This window comes from Spermophilus citellus (assembly GCF_964194105.1).
Source record: "Spermophilus citellus genome assembly, chromosome: 7".
Lineage (NCBI taxonomy): Eukaryota > Metazoa > Chordata > Mammalia > Rodentia > Sciuridae > Spermophilus > Spermophilus citellus.
Window position 1 is genome coordinate 163,148,740 of NC_138188.1, and position 23,081 is coordinate 163,171,820.

Consider the following 23,081-nt stretch of genomic DNA (forward strand, 5'->3'; position numbering starts at 1 on the left):
TTATCCTCTAGCAAGCATAAAGCTGTCTCTAGGTGAGGCTGCAGAGGGAGGTCTGCTGTGGTCACCAGGAGTAAGCATAAAGAAATCTAGTGGGACCCCTGGAATCAACATATTGCTGAATGTCTGGGCAAGTGGAGCCATGGTTCAGCTCTGTGTTAGCTTTTCATCACTGTGACCAAAATACCTTACGACAACTTAGAGGTGGAAAAGTATTGGGGTTCACAGTTTCAGAGGTTCAGTCCATGGTTGGCAGATTCCTTTGCCCCGGACCTGAGGTGAGGCAGACCTTATGGTGAAAGAGTGTGGGAGGCAAGCTGCTTAACTCTTGACAGCCAGGAAACAGAGTTGTGGGGTGGGGAGAAGATATGCTAGGGACAAAATATAAACCCCAAAGGCACACCCCTACTTCCTCAAGCCATGTACCACCTATCTATAGTTGCCACCCTATTAGTCCATTCAAATTATTAATCTACCAGATAGATTAATCCACCAAAAGGATTAATCCACTGTTAGATTACAGCTTTCATAATTTAATCATTTCTCTGCTGAACATTCCTGCATTAACACAGCAGGAGCTTTGGGGAACACCTTATACAAGTCATAATAGGCTCTGATGGGATCCACCTGCCCACCAGGGATCTTGGGGGTGCCTTCAGGAAATTAGACTATTACTCTCAGCTCTGTCCTCCTTTCTGCACACTTGACTTCCCCTAGCTTGGGCCCCACCCAGCTCTACCTTGCAGCCTCTCAGTCCCCAGTGCTACCTGTCTGATCCTCTTCCCTTTCCCAGCACACCTCAGAGAGAGACTGACCAAGCTCTTTTCTCTTAACACCCCACACTCGGGCGCTGACCTGTGAGCAGGGGGCTGCCTGGTGCAGTGAGGAATGTTGGGCTTCTGCATCTGCACAGTGCCCCTCCTTACAACAGGGCCTACAGTTGGGGTGGGTCGCTCAGGTTGTGGATTGCTAGGTACCATGATTGCAATTTCTAAAACAGTCTGATCAAATTTGTGCAAAAATAATGCCTTTATGAGAGCTTAGTAGACTCTCAACATATTTAATTATATCTTCTCCAAGATGTTTTATTAAGATTTGCATTTTTGTGTGTGTGCTAGAAGAAATTAAGGTTATAACTTAGGAAAAAGGAAAATTATAAACATTAAATTGTCAAACTTCACATTTAAAAAAATTCAGTTATATGCTTATGGGTACTTTCCCCAAACTTTTATTGTAGAGCTCTATTTGTATAGTTGTATATACAGATTTTACTGTCTTAATTAATTTTAAGTGCACTGCTCAGTGGCATTTAGTTCATTCATGTTCTCCATCCATCTACCTCCAGAACTGTTTTCATCTTCTTAAACTGAAACTCCTCATGGTTAAACAAACTCCTCTTTCACCCTCTCCCCAGCCCCTTGGCAACCACCATTCAACTGTCTCTCGGAATTTGCCTGTTGTAGGTACTTCAGATAAGTGTAATCACATAATACTTGTCTTTTTGTGATTAACTGTTTCATTTAGCAAATGTTCATCCATATTTCAGCATGTGTCAGAATTTCCACATTTTTAAAAGCTGACCAATCTTCCATTATATGTACCACATTTTGTTTATTCATCCATTTTCTGGGTACTTGAGTTCTTCCACTGTTTGGTTATTGTGAATAATGTGGCTACAAACACAGGTGTGCAAATAACTAAGTTCCTCTGGGTGTAGATTAAGAATTAGAATTCTATATCATATATTAGTTATATGTTTAACTTATTCCCTGCCACGCCCTCCCCACACCCTCCCACCCCCAGTACTGGGGATTGAACCCAGGGTGTTCTACCGCTGAGCTCCATCCCCACCCCTTTTTATTTTATTTCAAGACTGGGTCTTGCTAAGTTGCTGGGGCTGGCCTTGAACTTGGCTTTCTTACCTCAGTCTCCTGAGTTGCCAGAATTACAGGTATGTGCCACTACACATTGTTCTATTTAATTTTTTGAGGAACTACCATACTGTTTTCCTATAGTGTTTGTTCCATTTTATATTCTTATCAACAATGCATGGAGGTTCCAGTTTGTTCAGATCCTTGACATCACCATCACCATCACCATCATCATTATTTATGGTGCTTGTGGTCAAACCTAGGTCTCCCGCAGTCTAGGCAGGTGATCTACTATTGAGCTATATCCCCAGCTCCAATTTTCTATTTTTTGATAGTAGCCATCCTAGTGGGTGTGAAATTGTTTTGATTTGCATTTCCCTATGATCAGTGTGATGTTGAGCATCAAGTCCTTTGTCCATTTTTGAGGCCAGTGGTTTATGTGCATACATTTTGCAAATTGATCTGTTAAGGTATTTCATGTTGTATTACTAGTCCACATTATGTTTTTCTGTGTATATTTACATAAATATTTCTCATTAAACATTTAAGATCTTAACAATTTTGCAATTTTTTATGTATGTGTATACACACACATATATTTTATTTATAGTCGTGTCCAGTATCTCAAAGTCTTTAGCATTTAGGTTTTTTACGTTGTCTGTTTTGCCATCTGAAAGCTGACTTGCTGCTAATCAGGTTGAAAGGGAGTGTGGATCTGAAGGGCAGCAACTGCTGGAAAGAGGGCCCGATAGGGCCATTTCTGCACTACTGCATCCCTGAGCACAGGCAATGCAATGGGAGAAAGACTGCCTTTGGGAAAGAGTTCCTTGATTGAAGGGTTAAGGTTCCTATTTTCTTTCCTTTTTGGTAGTGGGGATTGAACTTAGGGCTTCATGCCTGCTAAGCACATGCTCTACCACTGAGCCATATCCCCAGCTCCCTAGTTCTCATAAAAAACTCATGCATTGATCCTTAATAATTAGGACGTATGAAAGTGTTGCATGCTAGTTTGTAATGATGTGAGAGTCAAGTTTTGATGTGAATGTAAATTTACCATAATAGGTCATCTAAAACAAATTATAAAACCAATAAAATGTTTTTGTTAAATTTTGCTTTGTCTTCACTGGACATATGTGGACTTTTGGATTAGAGATACTTTTTTTGTACAAGTTTTCAAACAATTTAATATCTGTGATTATATTTGGTATTAAATTTCAGGTGGGACCTCTCCAAGCCTTGTTTGAAAAATAAAATGATTTCTTGGCAAATGTTTTTCCTTGAATGAATTATTTGATTGAACATCTCTCTGGGGTGGGAAATGAAGGGCTTTTGTCTTTTGAACCCTGATTGGCAAAAACTTGTAAAAGACATGAAAACTCCCTGAACTGTAATGATGGATAATTAATGTCCCGAAAGATAGGTTAGAGAAGGTATCCATTATGAGTATGGAATTTGGGCAATTTTCTTGGTGCCTTGATAGTTTCTGTAGGTTTGTTAATAGACAGTTTGGAAAAAGATCATCAATTAAGTGTTTTAGGGAAAAATAGTGAGAAAAAAAATCTAGAGAAGTAGCCCCAGAACTCTTGCCCTTGTTTCTAGTCCTTTTCTGGTTCCATAACTATCTGACTTAATAATGCCTTTGATCTCTGCAGATACTAGAACTGAGCAACCCTAGGATCTCCAGTCCTTCTGTGTTGGGATTTTGCCTGCTGGCTTTCAACAGCAGCAGGGAGGTGCACTGCTAGAGTGGTAGTCCTTCCCTGGGTGTGGCAGCTGGAGAGGGGCACAGATGCTTGGACTTATCAGGTGGCAATGCTGACTATTGCAGTGCATGAGATATGTCATCAGAATGAGTAGAGAGCCTTTCCAAAGGGCTGAAAGAAGTCCATTTGATGGTTTTTTTTTAAGACTTGTTTTTAAATAGCCATATTTGAGGCCAGGGATTGGCAGATGGCAGGCCTGTGGATTCAATCTCAGTGCTCTCTAGTTTTATATGCTTACAGCTGAGAATGGCTCATATGTTTTTAAAGAGCTATAAAGAAAAAGAAAGAATATGTAATAGAAGTAGTATGTGGTCCACAGACTTACAATACTCACTATCTAGCCCTTTATAGAACTAGTTCACAGGACTACTCCATGCCCCACCCCTACCCTGGCCATAGATCTCAATGGAAATACATCAAAGTTGTCTGGATCGAAATGAAATCAAATAGCATTGTTGGGGAAATATGAATTAACAAATGAGGAATAGGCAAGATGTTTCCCCTCCCTGGACTCCTGACTTTTTTATGGTGGGTTTATAGGTCATCTGTAAAAAGAGAGCATAAAGAAATAGCCCTTAAATCATTTAGGATCATAAAAGTACATGTTACTAGGTGCTAGGACTTGACTCCAGAACTCTGCCTTAGTGACCAGTTCCCTTTGAGCATGGGAACACTTTGCTTATGTGTAGTTGATGATACACAGTTATGGAAACCAGTTGGGATGGGGTGTTCCTGTTGATTTGGGGTGGTATGAAAATAACTACTAGATGCCTGAAGATCGGATGTGTAACTCCCAAAGTGCAAAGGGGGAAAATACAACAAAGAAAAACCTTAAGAAAAGATACTAAAGGGAAAAATCCCAAGGAAGCATGCTTGGGATATTTTTTAGAAAACAAAACTAAGATGATGTGAATATGCCAGATATATCAGGAACCACAGCTAATGTTGAAAGGGTATATCTCAGGTGATAAAACTCCAGATTTAGTACAAAAAAGACATCTAGCCAAGTTTTCTACACAAGTCAGACATCTAAAACTAACAAGTAGAAGAGAAATAAGAGATGGAGAACTGTATCAGTGCAATGAGAAAAGGAGCACTATCACCATCAGACTAGGCTGAGGTCATGCACAGGAGGGAGGAGCAGTCGAGGGTTATTAACATCATAATGGAGACCTCACTGCACAGTTGATCCTGATGGGGGGGGGGGGGCCTGACAGCTCTGCACACAGGGAGGGACTTCCGTAACCCAGGGTCGAAATGGAGTTCTCAGCCTGGCATCAGGAACATGGGCCAGATCACGCTCCATCGAGATCGCCCTCAGAGTAATCTCCAGAAATGCCTCCATCTGAGAACTGCTGATATGAGGGATTTAAGTAATATTAATATGGTGGCTATGTGGAACTAATGGACATATGCAGATATTTGTGCCCAATAAACATAAAATGTCGATTCTCATCAGTCTCGTAAGACACTGAACAAAATCGGCTGTATTTTAGGCCATAAAGAAAAATTATCCCAAGTTTTCAAAAGTAAATCCTGCTGGTCAGAACCTCAGACTGCAGTGACACAAGCTGTTTGGAATTTCAGAGTAAAAGGATAGCTTGCAGGGTGCGGTGGCCATACCTATTAAGAGACTTGGAGTCTGAGGCAGGCTGGTAACTTAGCAAGATCCTGTCTCAATAATTAAAAAGGGGCTGAGGATGTAGCCCAGTGGTAGAGCACACCTGGCTTCAATCCCCAGTACCACAAAGAGTGAACAGACATCTAAAGGTGTCTATTCTACCTGGACATTTTAAGGTCTGTCTATCTCTGGATTGAGAGGGAACTATCACAAACTGTTTTCTGACTATAAGTGGATGACAGTAAAGGTTTTATATCCTGACCAGTGGGGTGAGGCACAAACCGCTTTCAGGAGAAAGAAACTCTGGAGCCTAGAGTGCATTTATTAGAGAACAAGAAAGTAAATGAATTGAGTGTTCAGCATAAAACACTAGAAAAATAAAATCACCCCCAAAAGAAGATAGGCAAATAGATGAAGAAGGAGCAAGGACAGTATTTTTAAAGGAATGTAATGGCAGATGGGAAGGTACACGTAAGAACATGCCGTGTATGGGCTGGGGCTGGGGCTCAGCGGTAGACCATTTACCTAGCACCACATAAAAATAAAATAAAGGTATTGTGTCCAACTACAACTAAAAATCAAAATATGTAAAAAAGAAGTGCCTTGTACAGTTTGATGACTTAAGGAGTTCTGGGTAGTTTATGACTGGGCTATAATTAGAGTTGACCTTGAGGTAGAACACCTGTATAGACCAGAAGTTTGAGACAGAATTGAGAAGGGGTTCAAGACGTAGCTCCTCCAGAAGTCTCTAGGCACAGATGGGTGATTGAGATTGAATTTTCATGAAACAGGTAATTCCTGTGTTGTACAGATTGTAGCAAGGATTTGCTAAACCAAAAATCTTGAGCACCTGCTAAATTTGAGCACCCCACATTGTGATAGTGGCTGGGTATAATGGTAAACAAAAACAGGGATAAGGTTTCTGCCTGGTCAGAGATCCCTCAGAATAATGGTTGTTCACAGCTGTGCTAAGGACTGAAAGGGAGGCCAATTTGCAGTGAGCTGTGGGTCAGAGGTCAAGGGTGTTTCCTCCTTGGGATGGGGGGGAGTGAAGCCATTCCAGAGAGAGGTGGGAGCTGGAGCTCAGAGGGACCCCAAGAGGCTGGTGTGACTATGGTGCCGCAAGGGGCTGCTATTCCTGCACAGGGGACTGGCTAGGTAGACAGTGGTCAGTTTAGGGGCAGCTGAGCTCGCTGCAGCTCTAAGCAGGTGTGAAGGTGATCTCCACCTGCCAAGAGGCATCCATCCATAGGCCAAGTGAGGAGATCAAGGCCCAGGGTGTGAGGACTATGCCCTTTACCTAGAGGCCTGAGGCCAGTCAACACAAGGTCCTTGCAGAGGAGGCAGCTGGGGTGGTTTTTCTCCTTCCCACTGTAGGATTATTGCTGGGTCCCCTGGAATCAAGAATAGCAAGAAAAAGGCACACAATTTATTTGATCTAAGTTTTGTGTGACATGGGAACCTTCTCAAGGAAATGAGGACCCAGCGGAGTGTTTAAACCTGAGTGTTTTGGGTTAAGTTTGATTAAGAGTGGGAAGCTGTGGAGAAACACGAGAGGACCAAGGGACTAAATTGTGATCCACTGGGGAAACTGAGCAGGGGCAGTGTACCCAGGTTCCTCTCTGTGTCCCTGCTGTGGGGATAAGGCTGTGCTTTTCCTCCAGTATAGGCAGGGCACCACTCACTGCCCTAGGGGAGACATGGGGAGGACAGTCAGTAGACTCCCTTACGTGTATTTTCTCAAATTGCTCAGCTTAAAAAAGTCAATATGCCAGGGTGCCACATTTAGGATAGCATAGCATGTCCTGAGCTCTATCAAAGCCATATGATATTTATGTATGGTTCCTTTTTTAAAATATTTATTTATTTATTTTTAGTTGTACTTGGACACAATACTTTTATTTTATTTATTTTTACGTGGTGCTGAGAATCGAACTCAGGGCCTTGCATATGCTAGGTGAGCACTCTACCTCTGAGCCACAACTCCAGCCCTATGTATGTATGGTTCTTTAAAAATCAGAACAAAAAGAACCTAGGCAGTTTTTTAGTACTTATATTTTTAGTAATAATGTTTGTTTTAGTTTGAAACTATATATCATACGATAAATCATTATGTTGCTGTTATTAGGAAATAAGAGTTCAAGGGTGGGAGAAAAGACATACAGATATGAAGTTGAAGCAAGAAAATAAATACCCTGTAATCCCAAGTTTGAATTGGAGATATCAGTGTTAACTAATTTTAAACAATTTTTTATGAGAAATATTTTCTGTCTCTGTTCATTAGAAGCTACTCTAAAGGGGGATATGCTTGGGAATAGTGGCCACCCAGTAGCAAGGAGATTAAATTTAACCACTAAGCCACATCCCCAGCCCTTTTTATTTCTTATTTTGAGACAGGGTCTTGGTAAGTTGTTTAGGGCCTTGCTAAGTTGCTGAGGCTGGCCTTGTACTTGAGATCGTCCTGCCTCAGCCTCCCGAGATGCTAGGATTACAGGTGTGCGCCACTGTGCCCAACAAGGGACAGAATCTTTAACAAGCATTTTCTCAAGTTTGGCAGTTGATGGCTATAAGCTGGAAGGTGAGTGGGCATGTTGAACAGAGCAACTACTTGTAGATGCTCCACGCGACTTGAGTTTCTCACAGCCTTGGGATCCTTCTTAAGCATTTGGGTATTCCTCAGAGCTTGGGGTATTCCTCAGGGCTTGGGGTCTCCCTCACAGCCTTGGGGGTCTGCTTCATAGCCTGGGGATCTCCCTCACAGCGGGGGGGGGGGGGGGGTCTCCCTCATAGCCTGGGGGTCTCCTTCACAGCCTGGGGGGTCTCCTTCACAGCCTGGGGGTCTCCCTCCCAGCCTGGGGGTCTTCCTCATAGTCAAGGGCTCTCCCTTACAGCCTAGGGGTCTCCCTCACAGCCTAGTGGGTCTTCCTCACAGCCTAGGGGTCTTCCTTACAGCCTGGGGGTCTCCCTGACAGCCTGGGGGTCTCCCTGACAGCCTGGGGGTCTTCCTGATAGCCTTGGGGTCTTCCTCACAGCCTGGGGGGTCTCCCTCCCAGCCTGGGGGTCTTCCTCATAGTCAAGGGCTCTCCCTTACAGCCTGGGGGTCTCCCTTACAGCCTGGGGGTCTCCCTCACAGCCAGGGGGGGTCTCCCTTATAGCCTGGGGGTCTCCTTCACAGCCTGGGGGGTCTCCTTCACAGCCTGGGGGTCTCCCTCCCAGCCTGGGGGTCTTCCTCATAGTCAAGGGCTCTCCCTTACAGCCTGGGGGTCTCCCTTACAGTCTGGGGGTCTCCCTTACAGTCTGGGTTCTCCCTCACAGCCTAGTGGGTCTTCCTCACAGCCTAGGGGTCTTCCTTACAGCCTGGGGGTCTCCCTGACAGCCTGGGGATCTTCCTGATAGCCTTGGGGTCTTCCTCACAGCCTGGGGGTCTCCCTCCCAGCCTGGGGGTCTTCCTCATAGTCAAGGGCTCTCCCTTACAGCCTGGGGGTCTCCCTTACAGTATGGGGGTCTCCCTCACAGCCTAGTGGGTCTTCCTCACAGCCTGGGGGTCTTCCTTACAGCCTGGGGGTCTCCCTCACAGCCTGGGGGTCTTCCTGACAGCCTGGGGGTCTTCCTCACAGCCTGGGGGTCTCTCTTACAGCCTGAGGGTCTCCCTCACTGTCTGGGGGTCTCCCTCACAGCCTAGGGGTCTTCCTCACAGCCTGGGGGTCTCCCTTACAGCCTGGGGGTCTCCCTCACAGCATGGGGGTCTCCTCATATCCAAGGGGTCTCCCTCATAGCCAAGGGGTCTCCCTGACAGCCTGGGGGTCTCCCTCACAGCCTGGGGGTCTCTCTCACAGCCTGGGGGTCTTCCTTACAGCCCTGGTCTCCCTCACAGCATTCTGGGCCTCCTGGCAACTCGATGCCCTCCTCACACTGTACGGCCTGCGTGTGGTCAGCCTTCTTTCCAGGGGTCAAGAAGTGAGTCCTCTTGCTAATAAGAAGCTGCATCCCCATGTGGCCCAGGCTGGAGTCTGGGCTTGGCCTGGCTTCTGCCGTAGCTGAGTGCCACTGAGCTGGTTTGGAGGAGTGATGTCCTCCAGGGCTCCCACATTGACGACTTGGTGCTCAGTGCATCTGGTGAGTCTTTGGGAATCATTGGATTGTGTGGATTCTGATCCCCTGGATGGAGTGCTGGAGAAAGGGGGCCTATACAGTAGGCACTCCAACACAGCTCTCCTCCTGCTCCCCTCCTCCACTCTCTTCACTAAGCCCCCTTCTCCTGACACAGGACACGAAGATGTGGCCTCTTGGGAAACTCCTCTCTGAGTCTGTCATCCACATGAGCTGTGTCACCAACACTGTGCTGGAGGCCTTTGAGACACGTTCCTTCCGAGCCTCAGGAGTTCACTTCTCGGGCGCCTGTGCTGTGCACAGCCGAGGCCAGGACATGGCCAGTATCCATGATTAAAGAGAGGAAGTGGGCCTGGCCTGCTTGTTGCAGGTGCAGACAGCACCAGACCTGTCTCACCAGAGCCTTAGTTGTGCTGGAGTTGGTTGCATTCAATGGGATTTTTTCTAGGGGATGGGGTAGATTGGGGATTGAACTCAGGGCACTTGACCACTGAGCCCCATTCCCCAGCCCTGTTTTGTATTTTATTTACAGACAGGGTCTCACTGAGTTGCTTACTGCCTTGGCATTGCTGAGGCTGGCTTTGAACTTGTGATCCTCCTGCCTCAGCCTACCAAGCTGTTGGGTCAATGGGATTTTTTGTAAAATCAAAAATTTCAAAGTTGTGTGTATTTTAAATACTTATAAAAGCTCTCCCAAGTCCAGTGTCTCATTTCTTCAGTTCTCTTGACTTTTCCTCTGTTCTTATGCTATTACTCGCTCTTTTTTGTTGTTACTATGGTCTTATGTTTTGAAATCTGGTTTTTTTAAACTGTTTTTTTTTTAGCAATTTAGCTACTCATGGATCTTTGCTCTGTTTACATTTGAGAATAGTTGGAGTTTGTCAAATACAACAGGATTTTTGGGGTAGGGGAGCAGTGCTAGGATGGAACCAGGGTCCTGGGCATCTTAGGCCAGCACTCTTAGCTCTGAGCTAGGCCCTGAGCCCAGCAGCAGGAGTGTTGATGGGGATCACATCTGCATGGCTTACAGATGATGATATCTACTGAGAAAAACCAGCGGAATGTGCACCTACTGTTAGGATTAAAGGAGAGTCCAGCAAAATTGGCAAGTGCATTGTCCGTCTGCCAAAAAGTGACATATCTCATTAGTAACCCATCAAAAAGTATGATCTCACTGAGGTACTTAAGACAGCCACAAGAAAACCCATAGGTGTTGAGGGACTGAGCATCTCGAAGGCCTCCCTACAGAAGACCTCGGACTTCACAGGGGGAGGTGGTGGCCCTGAGTGACAGAGAGGACTCTGCGCTCTTGGGGAAGACGACTGGGGTCAAAGACGCCTCTTCTCCCCATGACCCATAAGTAAGTCTCGCAGTGATGCTGTTTCTTGAAGCAGGGACTGCGTCTATCTGCTGCTCCACGTCAGCACTAGGATGGGCCCTGGCAAGGAGAGAGCTGCAAGAGAGCGGTGGCGCTGACGAGGGCACAGACATGCTCGTGGGGCTACGCGTCTGCCTTTCACTTGCAGGCCACCACTTCTTGGTGCCACCTAGGGTCTGGCCCTCGCATGTCATGATGGCGTGACGATGGTCATTGCTGACTTCACTGTTCCCCCGAGGAGGGGGGTCTGCAGGCTCTGGTTCCATTCTTTATTACTGTGAATTAAAAGGTATCTGGCATCCAGCTTTTCTTGTCATGGTGTTTCTTGTTTTGCTTTTGGTGCTAAGGATGGAGCCCGGGGCTTCCAGTGAGCTAAGCACATGCTCTGCCACCGAGCTCCACCCCAGCCCCTGGCCATGATTTTTAAATGCCCTTTGGAATGAGGCTTTTAAGCACAGAAAAGATTGCTCTACTTTCAAATCAGTATTTCTTTTTTTTTTTAAGAGAGAGTGAGAGAGGAGAGAGAGAGAGAGAGAGAGAGAGAGAGAGAGAGAATTTTTAATATTTATTTTTTTTTAGTTCTCGGCGGACACAACATCTTTGTTGGTATGTGGTGCTGAGGATCGAACCCCGGCTGCACGCATGCCAGGTGAGCGCGCTACCGCTTGAGCCACATCCCCAGCCCACAAATCAGTATTTCTTAGGGGTACACTTACAGGCCTGGTTTTTCCCTATGTTTTTATGTAGGTTTTATAAATTTTATAATTTTTGCAAATTCAATAAGTTTGAACTTTTAAGATGACCTTTGAATAACTCAAGTTGATCATATTAGATACTCTCTTTAGAGTATCATTAGAAAATGATCAGTTCCCTTTACAACTTGAACTTTACACATTTTTTTTAATAGAGATTGAGAATTTTTTAATATTTATTTTTTTCTTAGTTTTTGGCGGACACAACATCTTTGTTTTTTGTATGTGGTGCTGAGGATCGAACCCCGGCCGTATGCATACCAGGCGAGTGCACTACCGCTTGAGCCACATCCCCAGCCCGAACTTTACACATTTTGAACTATAGTTTTTTTGTTTGTTTGTTTGTTTTGGTATCAGGAATTGAATTCAGGGGCACTTGACCACTGAGCCACATCCCCAGCCCTATTCTGTATTTTATTTAGAGACAGGGTCTCACTGAGTTGCTTAGTGCCTCACCATTGCTGAGGCTGGTTTTGAATTCTCGATCCTCCTGCCTCAGGCTTCCCAAGCCACTGGGATTACAGGTGTGCACCATGGTGCCCATCTTGAACTATAGTTTTAAGTTTAGTAAGCATAATTGTTTAAAAAAAAACACCTTACTATCTGACTAAAGAAAAGTGGATATAATAATTTGGAAATACACGTACAGTGGATCTCAATCCTCAGACTTTGTAAACCCATTTACCAGAAAGTGAGCTCTGTGGAGCCACTTCCTGGCCCTGTCCACTGGGCACCCCCAGTTTGAGAGGAGTGCTTGTCAGTCTTATCAGCTTGGAAAAGTGAGGGGAAGTAAGCAGTCTTAGTAAGTTTCTCTCAAATCTTTTGTCTGAAAAAGCTAATTTCTAAAATTTAGTAATACAAGTTCTCTTAGTCTTTTTTTTCTATTGCTAAAACAAAGTGCCTGAGATGAGGTAATTTATGAAGAATAGAGGGGTTTCTTTGCTTACAGTTCTGAAGGTTAGGAAGTCCAGAGTGTGGCACCTGCCTCAGCTGGGCACTGGCGGGCCCTTCTTGCTGCATCATGACATGGCAGAGGGCGTCACATGGGAGATAGCAGGTGTGCCAACTTGGGTCTCTTCCTCTTCCTATAGAGTCACTGACACCATTATGGTGCCATCTTCATGACCTCATCTAATCCTAATGGCCTCCCAAATTCCCTCTCCATATACCATGAAAGTATGGATTAGGGATTACTTATAATACATGGACTTTGGGGGAACACATTCAAACCGGAGTATACCTGCAATACCAAATACATTGACTATTCTGAAAATAAAGACTAAAATGCTAAAATTGAAACCTTCCATCAGAGTTAAAGACACCACTAAGATAATTATTAAATCATTCAGACAAGTAGAGGTTCCCCTCCGAGACTCCCAGCAGGCCCCGTGGTGTAGGGATGAGCAGGGATGGGGCACTACTACATCCAGTCTTCCCACCCGAGTTGGGCTTCATCTCTCTGGGACTTTATTGAGTCAAACCTGAGCAAAGGGCGGACCTCATGGCTGGACTAAATCAGTCTGGTCACATTTCAGTTCTGGAAAACTTGCTGTGTGCTTCCAGTTGGCCGGACTAGCATGCTTAAAAACAGTAAATGGCAGCCTGCTAGAGCCGCCTGCATTCCACGTTTCTGTCAGCCTTGAAGGTCACGACCCCAGAGCTCTGTTCTTGGGTGGATTATGAGACGTGCAACATTTTCCATGGCTAAGCATGTAGGTGGTCAGTCTGCTTTCCAAACCAGTGCACCGTATGACCTGGGGCCAACTCCCTTGAGTTCCAGGTTTTACTTCAACTTTGCTTTAAACATATTAATTGGCAGATGAAAAAGGACATGTCTGTATCTATATCTGTAGCACTCTTCCACTGAACTATATCCCCAGTCCCCGATTCATTCATATTCTCTTTCTCTTTTGGGGTATTGGGGATTGAACCCAGGGATGCTTCACCATTGAGCTTCATCCCTAGTCCTGTTTTTTGAGTCTGGGTCTCTCTAAGTTGCTGAGATCCTCCATTCTCCCAAATCTCTGAGATTACAGATGTGTACCACTGCACCTGGCCTCGATTGTCTCTTAATCTGAAATCAGCATTGAGTTTGTTTTTTTAAATAAGCATGAGATACTCTTTATATATGTGGTGCTGAGGATCTAACCCAGTGCCTCATACGTGCTAGGCAAGTGCGCTACAACTGAGCCACAACCCCAGCCCAGCATTGGGTTTTTTTTTTAAAGTATTTTTTTTTTTTAATGAAAGAGGAGAAAGAGAGAGAGAGAGAGAGAGAGAGAGAGAGAGAGAGAGAGAGAGAGAGAATTTTTAATATTTATTCTTTAGTTCTCGGCGGACACAACATCTTTGTTGGTATGTGGTGCTGAGGATCGAACCCGGGCCGCACGCATGCCAGGCGAGCGCGCTACCGCCTGAGCCACATCCCCAGCCCCCAGCATTGGGTTTTGACGTAATGCCTGATAGAATGGTTTTTGGTGAAGGTGAGCCGGCTTTCCACCTTTGTAGGTTTAGTCCTTTCCCAGTTAGTGATAGGTTTCACTTCATGACTCAGGTTCTGTGTTGGGTCCTGCCCTGAGTTGATGGACAGAGGTGATGGCCTGAGCTTAATTAAGATCACGGCCTCTTACAGACTAAGAAGGGAGCTGCAGCAAGAACTGGGATTCTGCGGGAGCTGTTCCGATTGGAGGATGGAGGAACAGGCAGCACTGCTACCAAAAGGTGGTGTGTCATTCTGCTGGGGAGTGGGGTTTAGTGAGCAGTTCCACAAATGATGAGCAACTTTGCAAATGGCTTTTATGAGTGGGGCCATCTTGAGTGGGAGGTGCCATCTGCAGGCACTTTCTCTCTGGCTTCCTTTCTTGGTGTCTAGCAGGAGTGTTGTCCATCTTGGTACTCTGCTCCTTTGTATTTACTCACAATATTTGTTATAAGGAGTTGCCTTTAAAAAAAAATTCTTTGCATGGTCTTCTGATGTAGGGAGAACACATACTTTCAGAGCTTTTGACACGCCCAAATTTCAAAATTTTGCTTTAGAATATTTTAATAACTATATCAAATTTACAAAATTTTTTAAATATTTATTTTTTAGTTATAGTTGGACACAACATCTTTATTTTATTTATTTACATTTATGTGGTGCTGAGAATTGAACCCAGGGCCTTGTACATGCTAGGCGAGCACTCTACCACTGAGCTACAATCCCAGCCCCAAATTTAGAAATTTTTAACCAGTTTTAAAAGAGAGGATCACAAATATTTAAGCTTTAGAAATAAAATTCTGACTTTCCCTTAATATTTATTATGAACATTTGGAAACAAAATGTTGAAAGAGAAGAAGTGTGATTCCCTGCCACCTGGAGTCCACTGTGGTTGATGTCTGGCCCAAGTGTACTTAGTTATGTGTGTATTTTTGTTGACCCAGATGAAATAAGTTGTGGCTATCATAACCTAGATCGACATGCCTCAGCCCAACCCCTCAGAGTTAGAGGATCATGCAGTGAGCACACAGCATTATCAAACTGTCAAGGTAACACTCTCTAATACCGACTTTATTTCATATCTCCCCAAATGTCCTTAAATTGTCTTTTACAGCATTTTCCTCTCCTTTCTTTTCTTTTGTTATGGTGGGTTGTGTGTTTTTGGATTTTTGAGACAGGGTCTTATTATGTTGCCCAGACTGTTGTCCAACTTCTGGACTCAAGTGATCCTCCTCCCTCGGCCTCCTGATTAGCAGGGACAGGAGGCATGCACCACTGTTTCTGGTCAGCTTTTGTTTTGTTTCTTTAGTTTCTTTTAACCCCAGACACTTCCCATACCTTTTATAGAATTTTAAACTTTAAAAAGCTCTGTTTTGAATTTCAGACACACAAAGAAGTCGTAGAAATCATACAAAGATTTCCTGTATGCTTTCTCCAAATTGCAGCGTTACCAAACTCTAGCTTTATTGTGCTTGCTTTCTCCATCTCTGATATTCTCTCTCTCTGTATAAACACACTTTGTCTCTCCCCCTCCAACATTTGAGAAAGTAAGGCACAGGCATGATGCCCGTCTTGGCTACATACTTGACCATGCATCCCCAAACCAGAAGACTCCACTAACTGACCCTAGTACAGTGGTCAGGTAAGGAAAGTAGCACTAATACAGTACTAAAATCCACTCCGACTGTGTTTGGGGATTCTGCCATTTGTTTTATTAATGAGCTTTACAGAAAGAAAAGGACATTGGGGGCCCAGACCCAGTTCAGAGTCACACTGTGGTGGTGTTTCTCTCTGACCTTTTGTGACCTTGACTTCTCAGGCCACTGGCTGTCTACTTTGTAAAATGCCCTTGCTTTCATCAGCTTCTTCCCTGCCACGACCAACAGACCTGACAAGAACGGTTTTAAGGAGGGAAAGTACTTGGGGCCTGAGGTGGTGAGATGGATGTGGTGGAGGAAGGCAGTGAAGACAGGGTGCTGGGAGGAAGAGAGACTAAGCTCAGCCGGCACAGTCGTGCCCAAAGGCACACCCGCAGTGACCCGCTCCTCTAGGCACATCCCACCTGTCTGCAGCCACCTGTCAGTAACCCTGTCCTGCAGCTTGGGGTCTCAGGGGTGATGCTGGGCTGGAGTCCACAGGGGTCAGAGGGGCAGGTGGAAGTGAAGTTGGAGAGAAGACAGGATTTGAAGGAGGGCCAAGTTTTGATCAAGGAGAAACCGGTAAGAGACACTCAGGGACAAGTTTGCACGTGTGTGGTGTCTCTGCCCTGAGAGGGATTGAGGGTGGGTGGAGCACAGCGTGGCGAGCACACCGTCCGTGGTGCGTGAGCCTTTCCCTGTGTCTTCACCGCCACACACACTGCTCCCTAGTGCGAGCGGCTCTTGCTGTTGGTGGGATTGTTCCCAGGGGCAGAGTTTCCGGTGACAGCGCTTCTTCCCGTCCTGCTCCCGGGGGCTTTGCACTCACCAGCTGTGGTGCTCAGCCGCCTTCTCCTTGACCCTCAGCTGTTCTTTATGTGATTGGTACCCCGCCTCCACGGCTTCAGTGGCGCTGCCCCGTTCTTCTCTTGTCCCACTGGCTGCTGCGTCCCGTCCTCCTGACCTCCAGACTGACCTGGCACAGCTGCCTCCTGACTCTTCCTGGTGGTCTCCTCTAGTCTGGGGGCTTCACACACTGCATTTGTTGGCAAGGGCAGCTGTGACAAACTGCCACAAACTGGAAGGCTGAGAGCAGTGTGCTCTCCTGGCAAACGTGAGGCCTCGATGCCATCGCAGGCCCTGTGAAACCAAACCAAACCAGGATACAGTTCTGGAGACCGGAGTTCAGGGCTCTGCCGCCCCTGCAGTCTCCAAGGGAGCGTCCTCCCTTCCCTCTTTGACCTTCTGGTGGCGCCAGTCATCTTTAGGGTCATGTTGCTTGCAGATGCCACCACAGTCCCTGCTTCTGTCTTCTGTGGGGTCCCTGGGGTGCCTCAGATCTCCTCCTCTCTTCTAAGGACGGCCAATCCCTGGGCTCTAAACCTGGGATGCTCTCACCTTGAGACCCAAAGTCATCCCATTTGTAGTTCATCTCTTTTTTTTTAAGTGTTTATTTTTTTAGTTGTATTTGGACACAATATCTTTATTTTATTTTTATGTGGTGCTGAGGATCAAACCCAGGGCCTTGTACGTGCTAGGTGAGCGCTCTACTGCTGAGCCCCAGCCCCAGCCCTATAGTTCATTTCTTTTTTTAAAAAAATGTTTTTTTTAAATGTTTATTTTTTAGTTTTAGGTGGACACAATATCTTTATTTTATTTTTATGTGGTGCTGAGGATCGAACCCAGTGTCTCACGCATGCCAGACAAATGCGCTACCTCTTGAGCCACTTCCCAAGCCCCCTATAGTTCATTTCTAAATCAGGTCCCACATGCAGTTCCTGGGTGTAGGGAGTTAGGCATGTCCACACGTACTAGCTGTACCCTGATGGTGACCAAGTGTGTTTCCAGCCCAGATGCCTGTGTGGTTCTGAGAAGCCTCTCCAACTTGAAATGTCTCATGTTGTTTTCCTTCCCAGGCTAAGAAGCTGCTCTTTACCTGTCTACTTGTCCTGGGACCTACATCTCTGCTCCTCCAGGTGCTCGGGTGGGAAGCTCAGCCTGTTCTGGTCCCTTCCTTCCATACTCCGGACTGCCCACAGCCCCCTTGGCTCACCTCTGTCTGGATTCCCAGTGCCTACACCCCAACCCCAGCTCTCCTGGGCTCCAAAGGTACACAGTCTGTTTTGCTCATGAAGTCAGAGCTTGAGTCACATCCTCAGCTGTGTTTTCCATCCTGTGTGGGACACTGGCATCCTCACTGTGGCCATAGTCACCTCTCATGCACCTCCCTGCTTCCTCCTCTGCTCTGTCCAGTCACCGTTTCCTGCCTTCCTTTGGCCCCGTCACTTCCTGAGTATACTTGCGTGCACATCAAGGCCTGTCTTGCCATCAGTTTGTGCCTGTGCCCCTGCCTGTGTCTTGTTGGCCTATTTGTTTCTGTGCCCCAGTGCCCAGAACTGCCCAACACAACAAGCATTTGCTGAAGGAGGGAAGGAGTGGCCTCATGTGCCCCATGGTTTTCATGAAGTCATGTCTTAGCCCTTCCACACACTAGCTCCTCAACCTGGGACAAGCCCTGTCCCTGTGATAGCTGCAGAGCCATGCTGCTGAGGCTGAGACCGGCAAACCTTTGGCTAGCTCTGTGGGCCTGGCCACATTACTCGGTGCTCAGCTGTAAGTGGGCATTATGTGAAGAATCCCTCCTGGGGTAGCATGTCAGGAGGTGGCCTGGCTGCAGCGTTAGTGGTCAGGAGACAGACATCAGGAGACAGACACCTGTCAACTGTCTCCATTAAGGCTGCTGCTGATTCCTTCCCTGGCTTGCTTGGCTCACACTTAGCACCATCCCCGAAGTGCTGCTGGACTTCCCCTGGTGACTTTGTGGTCCTGCTAGTGCAAGACAAGTGGCATGACTATGCTTGACTTGCGTGTGGCCTTCTTGGCAAGCCCTAGCCCGCCCGACTCTCAGTGGCCACACTATACCCAAGCAGGTCTCGCTGGCTGGTTGGACCCACACTCCTGCACAGCTCTGCAGTGCCTCTCGCAGCCCCACTGCAGGTGCTTCTTACAGCCACCGTCCTTCCAGCTCATCAGGGTGGAGGTTTTATGTATCTTGAGGCAAGTGGCCATTATTTACGTATTTGTGTTACATGTGCAGCTTTATAGCAGTGCCATTTTGGCTACCTTCATCCTGTCCTTTCATTCCTTGTTCACTGTTCCTCTTTGGAGCACCCATCTCCCTTACTCAGTGTATCAGGGCTGGTTTAAATGGCCTTCCCTGGGGCCTGCATGAGCACATGGCTGTGAGCCACTCCCACCTCTGTGCTTCACCCTGTGCTGCCCTCCTGTTGCTCTTCTCCTCCACACCTGTCTACTCCCAGAAGATAAGGGCTCTCGAGCCAACTTGCTCCTTGCTGCATCTCAGGCCTCCTGTGTTAGTTGGCTTTTGGTCACTGTGACTGAAATACCTGATTAGAACAACTCAGAGGAGGAAACTTTATTTTGGCTCCCAGTTTCAGAGGTTCGCTCCTTAGCTCTGGACTCAAGATGAGGTAGCACATCATGACGGAAGGGCATGGTAGAGAAAAGCAACCCAGGACAGGGCGGCCAAGAGGGAAGAGAGAGAGAGGGAGAAAGAAGGCAGGTGGGGGGAGGAGGGAGGAGAGAGAGAGACAGGGAGATTATAAACCCAAAGATATATCCCCAGGCTCTACCTGCCTACAGTTACTGCCCAGTTAATCTATCAGTGGATCATCCTCTTATTAGGTCAAGCATCTCATAATCTAATCATTTCACTTCTGAAAATTCCTGCATTATCTCACACATGAGCTTTTGGGGGACCCCTCATATCTAAACCATAATAGCCCCCAACACTTGTCTTGCATACGAGGCAAGTGCTGGTATCTTTGGGTGGTGGGCCAGCTGGTTGACAATGCAAGGACAAATCAGGGACCAGTGCAGGTTGTTGATGGCTCAGCAAGTGAAGTGCTATCCAGGAGGGTCTTGGTCATAGCAGGGTGTCAGGGTCAGGGTGTTTTTTCTATATAAAAATACATGTGCACAGGTGGTGTAGAATAAAGAACATTAGCCAGGTGTAGTGGCACATGCCTGTAATCCTGGCGGCTTTGGGGGCTGAGGCAGGAGGATCACAAGTTCAAAGCCAGCCTCAGCAAAAGTGAGGTGCTAAGCAACTCAGTGAGACCTTATTTCTAAATAAAATACAAAATAGGGCTGGGGATATGGCTCAGTGACCAACTGCCCCTGAGTTCAATCAATCCCTGGTACCAAAATCAAAAACAAAAACAAAAAAAATGTTGTATAACTGTTAGTGCTCTTCTAATGCTCTTCTCCTTTTGTTTTCCCAGATATCATTTGCTTCTGTCTCAAGATGATTTGATGTCTTAAATAAAACTCTTTTGTCAACCATGATGGCCACACAGACGTTGAGTATAGACAGCTATCAAGATGGGCAGCAAGTGAGAGCTTGAGCTTTATTCTGCATTCTGATTATTGCCAGTCATTCAGTTTCTATGAGGTTGCACATTCAGTTTTAAATATTTTATGCATTTATTATATATTGGTGTTCAGAAAGATAAGCCATAGAATTATTCACATTATATCCTTAAGTGATACATTTGGAGTCTCCCTCCATCATATGAATTCTTTGGGAATTTACTTTTTTAAGGTCAGTGTTAATTAGTTATGTGACTTTTAAAGAAAAGCTGGGTGCTTGCCTAGCATATGTGAGGCCTCCACCAGCTCCACAAAAATAAAAATAAAAAGAGAGCTGGATGTGCTGGCATGTGCCTATAATCCCAGCCACTTAGGAGGCTGAGATAGGAGGATTCCAAGTTCCAGGCTAGCTTCAGCAACTTAGCGAGGCTGAGAGTAACTTAGTGAGACTCTGTCTCAAAATATATTAAAATAAAAGGGCTAGAGATATGGCTCAGTGGCAAAGTGCCCCTGGCTTCAATCCCTGGTACCAAAAAATAAAATAATATTAATTTAAAAAAAAAAAGAAAAAAGAAAACCCAGGTGTTTTTTTCTATTTGTTTGTTTGTAATTCTGGGGATCAAACCCAGGGTCTTCTGAATGTTAGGCAGCTGCTCTGCTATCAAGCTACAGATCTATTTTGACAGCCAGATTCCTACATTGACAGTCACTAATCTGAGTCTCACTGGATTAACTTCCCGAGCTTCATCTCCCCACTTACAAGTATGGGAGGGCACTGACCCAGTCACCAGCCCTCCCAGCAGAGCTTCACAGCAGACCCGTTTATCTGGTGCATGCTGCCAGGGCGCTTCTCGACTGTCCTCCCAGATGAAGGAGTCTTCCCCTTGGAGCTGCAGTATATGTGTGTGTGTATCTGGTGGTGTGTGCTCTGTGACCAGCAAGGGTTGGGGAGGGGAAGGAGGCCAGCTGAGGCATAGGCTGAGAACTTCCCAAGTGCCCTGCATGCTCCACATCCTGCTGGGGTTTGGCGCCTTCTCCATTGCATTCCTGCCCATCAGAGGGGAAATGGAATACACGCCCTGGATGCCCCTGCTCCCCATGAGGCTCCATGCAGCTGGGGAGGCTTCTGGCGGTGAGGCGAGTCGTGCCTCCCTTACCCTGGTGGCCAGTTTCGTACCATTCTTATTTGGTTCCTGTTGCGGAGACTTTCTTTTTTTTTGTTTTTGTTTTTGTTTTTAAAGAGAGAGAAAAGACAGAGAGATAATTTTTTAATATTTAGTTTTCAGTTTTCGGTGGACACAACATCTTTATTTTATGTGGTGCTGAGGATCAAACCCAGTGCCCCGTGCACGCCGGGCGAGCTCGTTACCGCCTGAGCCACATCCCAAGTCCAAGAGACTTTGTTTTTTGTTGCATGTTTTTGCATCTTGCAGGCATCGAGAGAGGGTCATCCTGTATAGTTTTTCAGCCTGCTTAATCTTGACCTGGAAGTCCTTGGATAGTTCCACTTGATTTTTTTCCCCCCTGAAGTGCAAATCTGACAATATGCCCCCTTCTTAACCCCTCCAGGGACTCCCCATGGATTTTAGGTAAAGTCCAAGCTGCCCCCGACCCACATGGCCGGGTTTCCGTGGACCTTCAGGTCACCCTCAGCCCCTTATCCACACTCACCTCTGCCAGGCCCACCTTGGCACCTCTTGCCGGCTGGGGGGCTGGCCCTGGCTATTCCTGGCAGTCTTCCCTTCTCATTCTTCAGTTTGGGCTCAGATGAGCCTTGCCACCTGCCTCCCATTGTGTGTTCTGTCAGAAGGAGCAGTGATGGTCCCCTGGCCTGGCCTGGGCACCCTGCTTCATCCTGCCACCATGTGTGGTGCTCAAAGTATCCCCAGGACTTGAAGGGCCTGTCATGAGCATTATTTTAAATAAACATTTCATTGTTTCTAGTATAGACATATCATAATTACTTAGCCATTTCTTTAAGGTCGAACTCTTAGATTTCTCTTTTTTCATTCATTAATAAGAAAATACTGAGGGCTGGGGTTGTGGTTTAGTGGTAGAGCACTTGCCCAGCATGTGTTGAGTGCTGGGTTTGATCCTCAGCCCACATAAAAATAAATAAATGAAATAAAGGTATTGTGTTCAACTACAACTAAAAAAAAAAAAAAAAAAAAGGAAGAAAAAAAAGGGCTGGGGCTGTGGCTCAGTGGAATTGCACTTGCCTGGCATGTGTGAGGTTCTGGGTCTGATTCTCAGCACCAGTGTAAATAATAAAGGTCTATCAACAACTAAAAAAATTTAAAAAAAGAAAAATATTGAAATAAACCTTTTAAGGCTTTTTATACTACTGTGAGATTGCCCTCTAGAAGGATTGTATTTGATTGTACTTTAGTTGCTTTTTTTTTTTTTTTTTAAGAGAGAAAAATACATTCTCAAGATGTAAACTTATCTTAAAGGCAGCAGAATGGACATCCTAGAGCACCTTTCTGGACTGAGAGAAGAGAGCAAAGGGCCAAAGAGAATTCCATGGGGTGGGCATGCCTGGCCACCTTGGAGGGGCAGAATTCTGGCAGGCTCCTCAGAATTTCTCAGACCCCTGGTCCTGAAGAAGTTAGGTTGGGTAGTCCAAAGTTTACTGCAGCAATTTTGTTTTTTTGTAACGTGGAATTCTTTGAGGATTTAACTATATTTTACGCAAGTGGCAAACACATGGCTTGTCTAAAGCAATCTATGTCTCTAAGCTTTCAGTAAGCATGGCTGGTCTTTACTTTCTAAATGCATGACATTTTATAAATTTGCATCGTGTGTGTGTGTGTGTGTGTGTGTGTGTGTGTGTACGTGCTCAGGGATCAAGCATGTGCTCTACCACGGAGCTATACCCAGAGCTTGGGTTAAATTTTCATAGCTTATATATTCCTGAGGGATAGGGTGGACATGAGAAAATTTAGTCCTTTCACAAATATGTAGCATATTGAGTCTGAGTCATTCTTGTGAGAAGATAAGAACTTGTACTATTTGTTTATCCCTCTCATTATTTTATTAAATATGGGGATATATATAGTAAGAAGTTACAGAAGAGTAAGG

The 23,081-nt window shown here is 45.8% G+C and overlaps 1 protein-coding gene across 5 annotated transcripts in view; it reads left to right on the forward strand.

Annotated features, from left to right (window-relative positions):
- Window positions 1-23,081, forward strand: part of PKNOX1 (PBX/knotted 1 homeobox 1) — a 55,917-nt gene that overhangs the window by 3,225 nt on the left and 29,611 nt on the right. For 2 of the 5 annotated variants that reach the window (XM_081302206.1, XM_081302210.1), the window contains exons 2-4: window positions 14,108-14,213; window positions 17,525-17,717; window positions 19,913-20,023. In XM_081302206.1, coding sequence (XP_081158332.1) covers window positions 19,973-20,023 — 51 coding nt within the window. In that variant the 5' untranslated portion in view covers window positions 14,108-14,213; window positions 17,525-17,717; window positions 19,913-19,972. Of the gene's footprint in view, window positions 1-9,126; window positions 9,369-14,107; window positions 14,214-17,524; window positions 17,718-19,912; window positions 20,024-23,081 lie in introns of all 5 variants that reach the window. The other 3 variants (XM_081302208.1, XM_081302209.1, XM_081302207.1) reach the window with 3 other exon arrangements.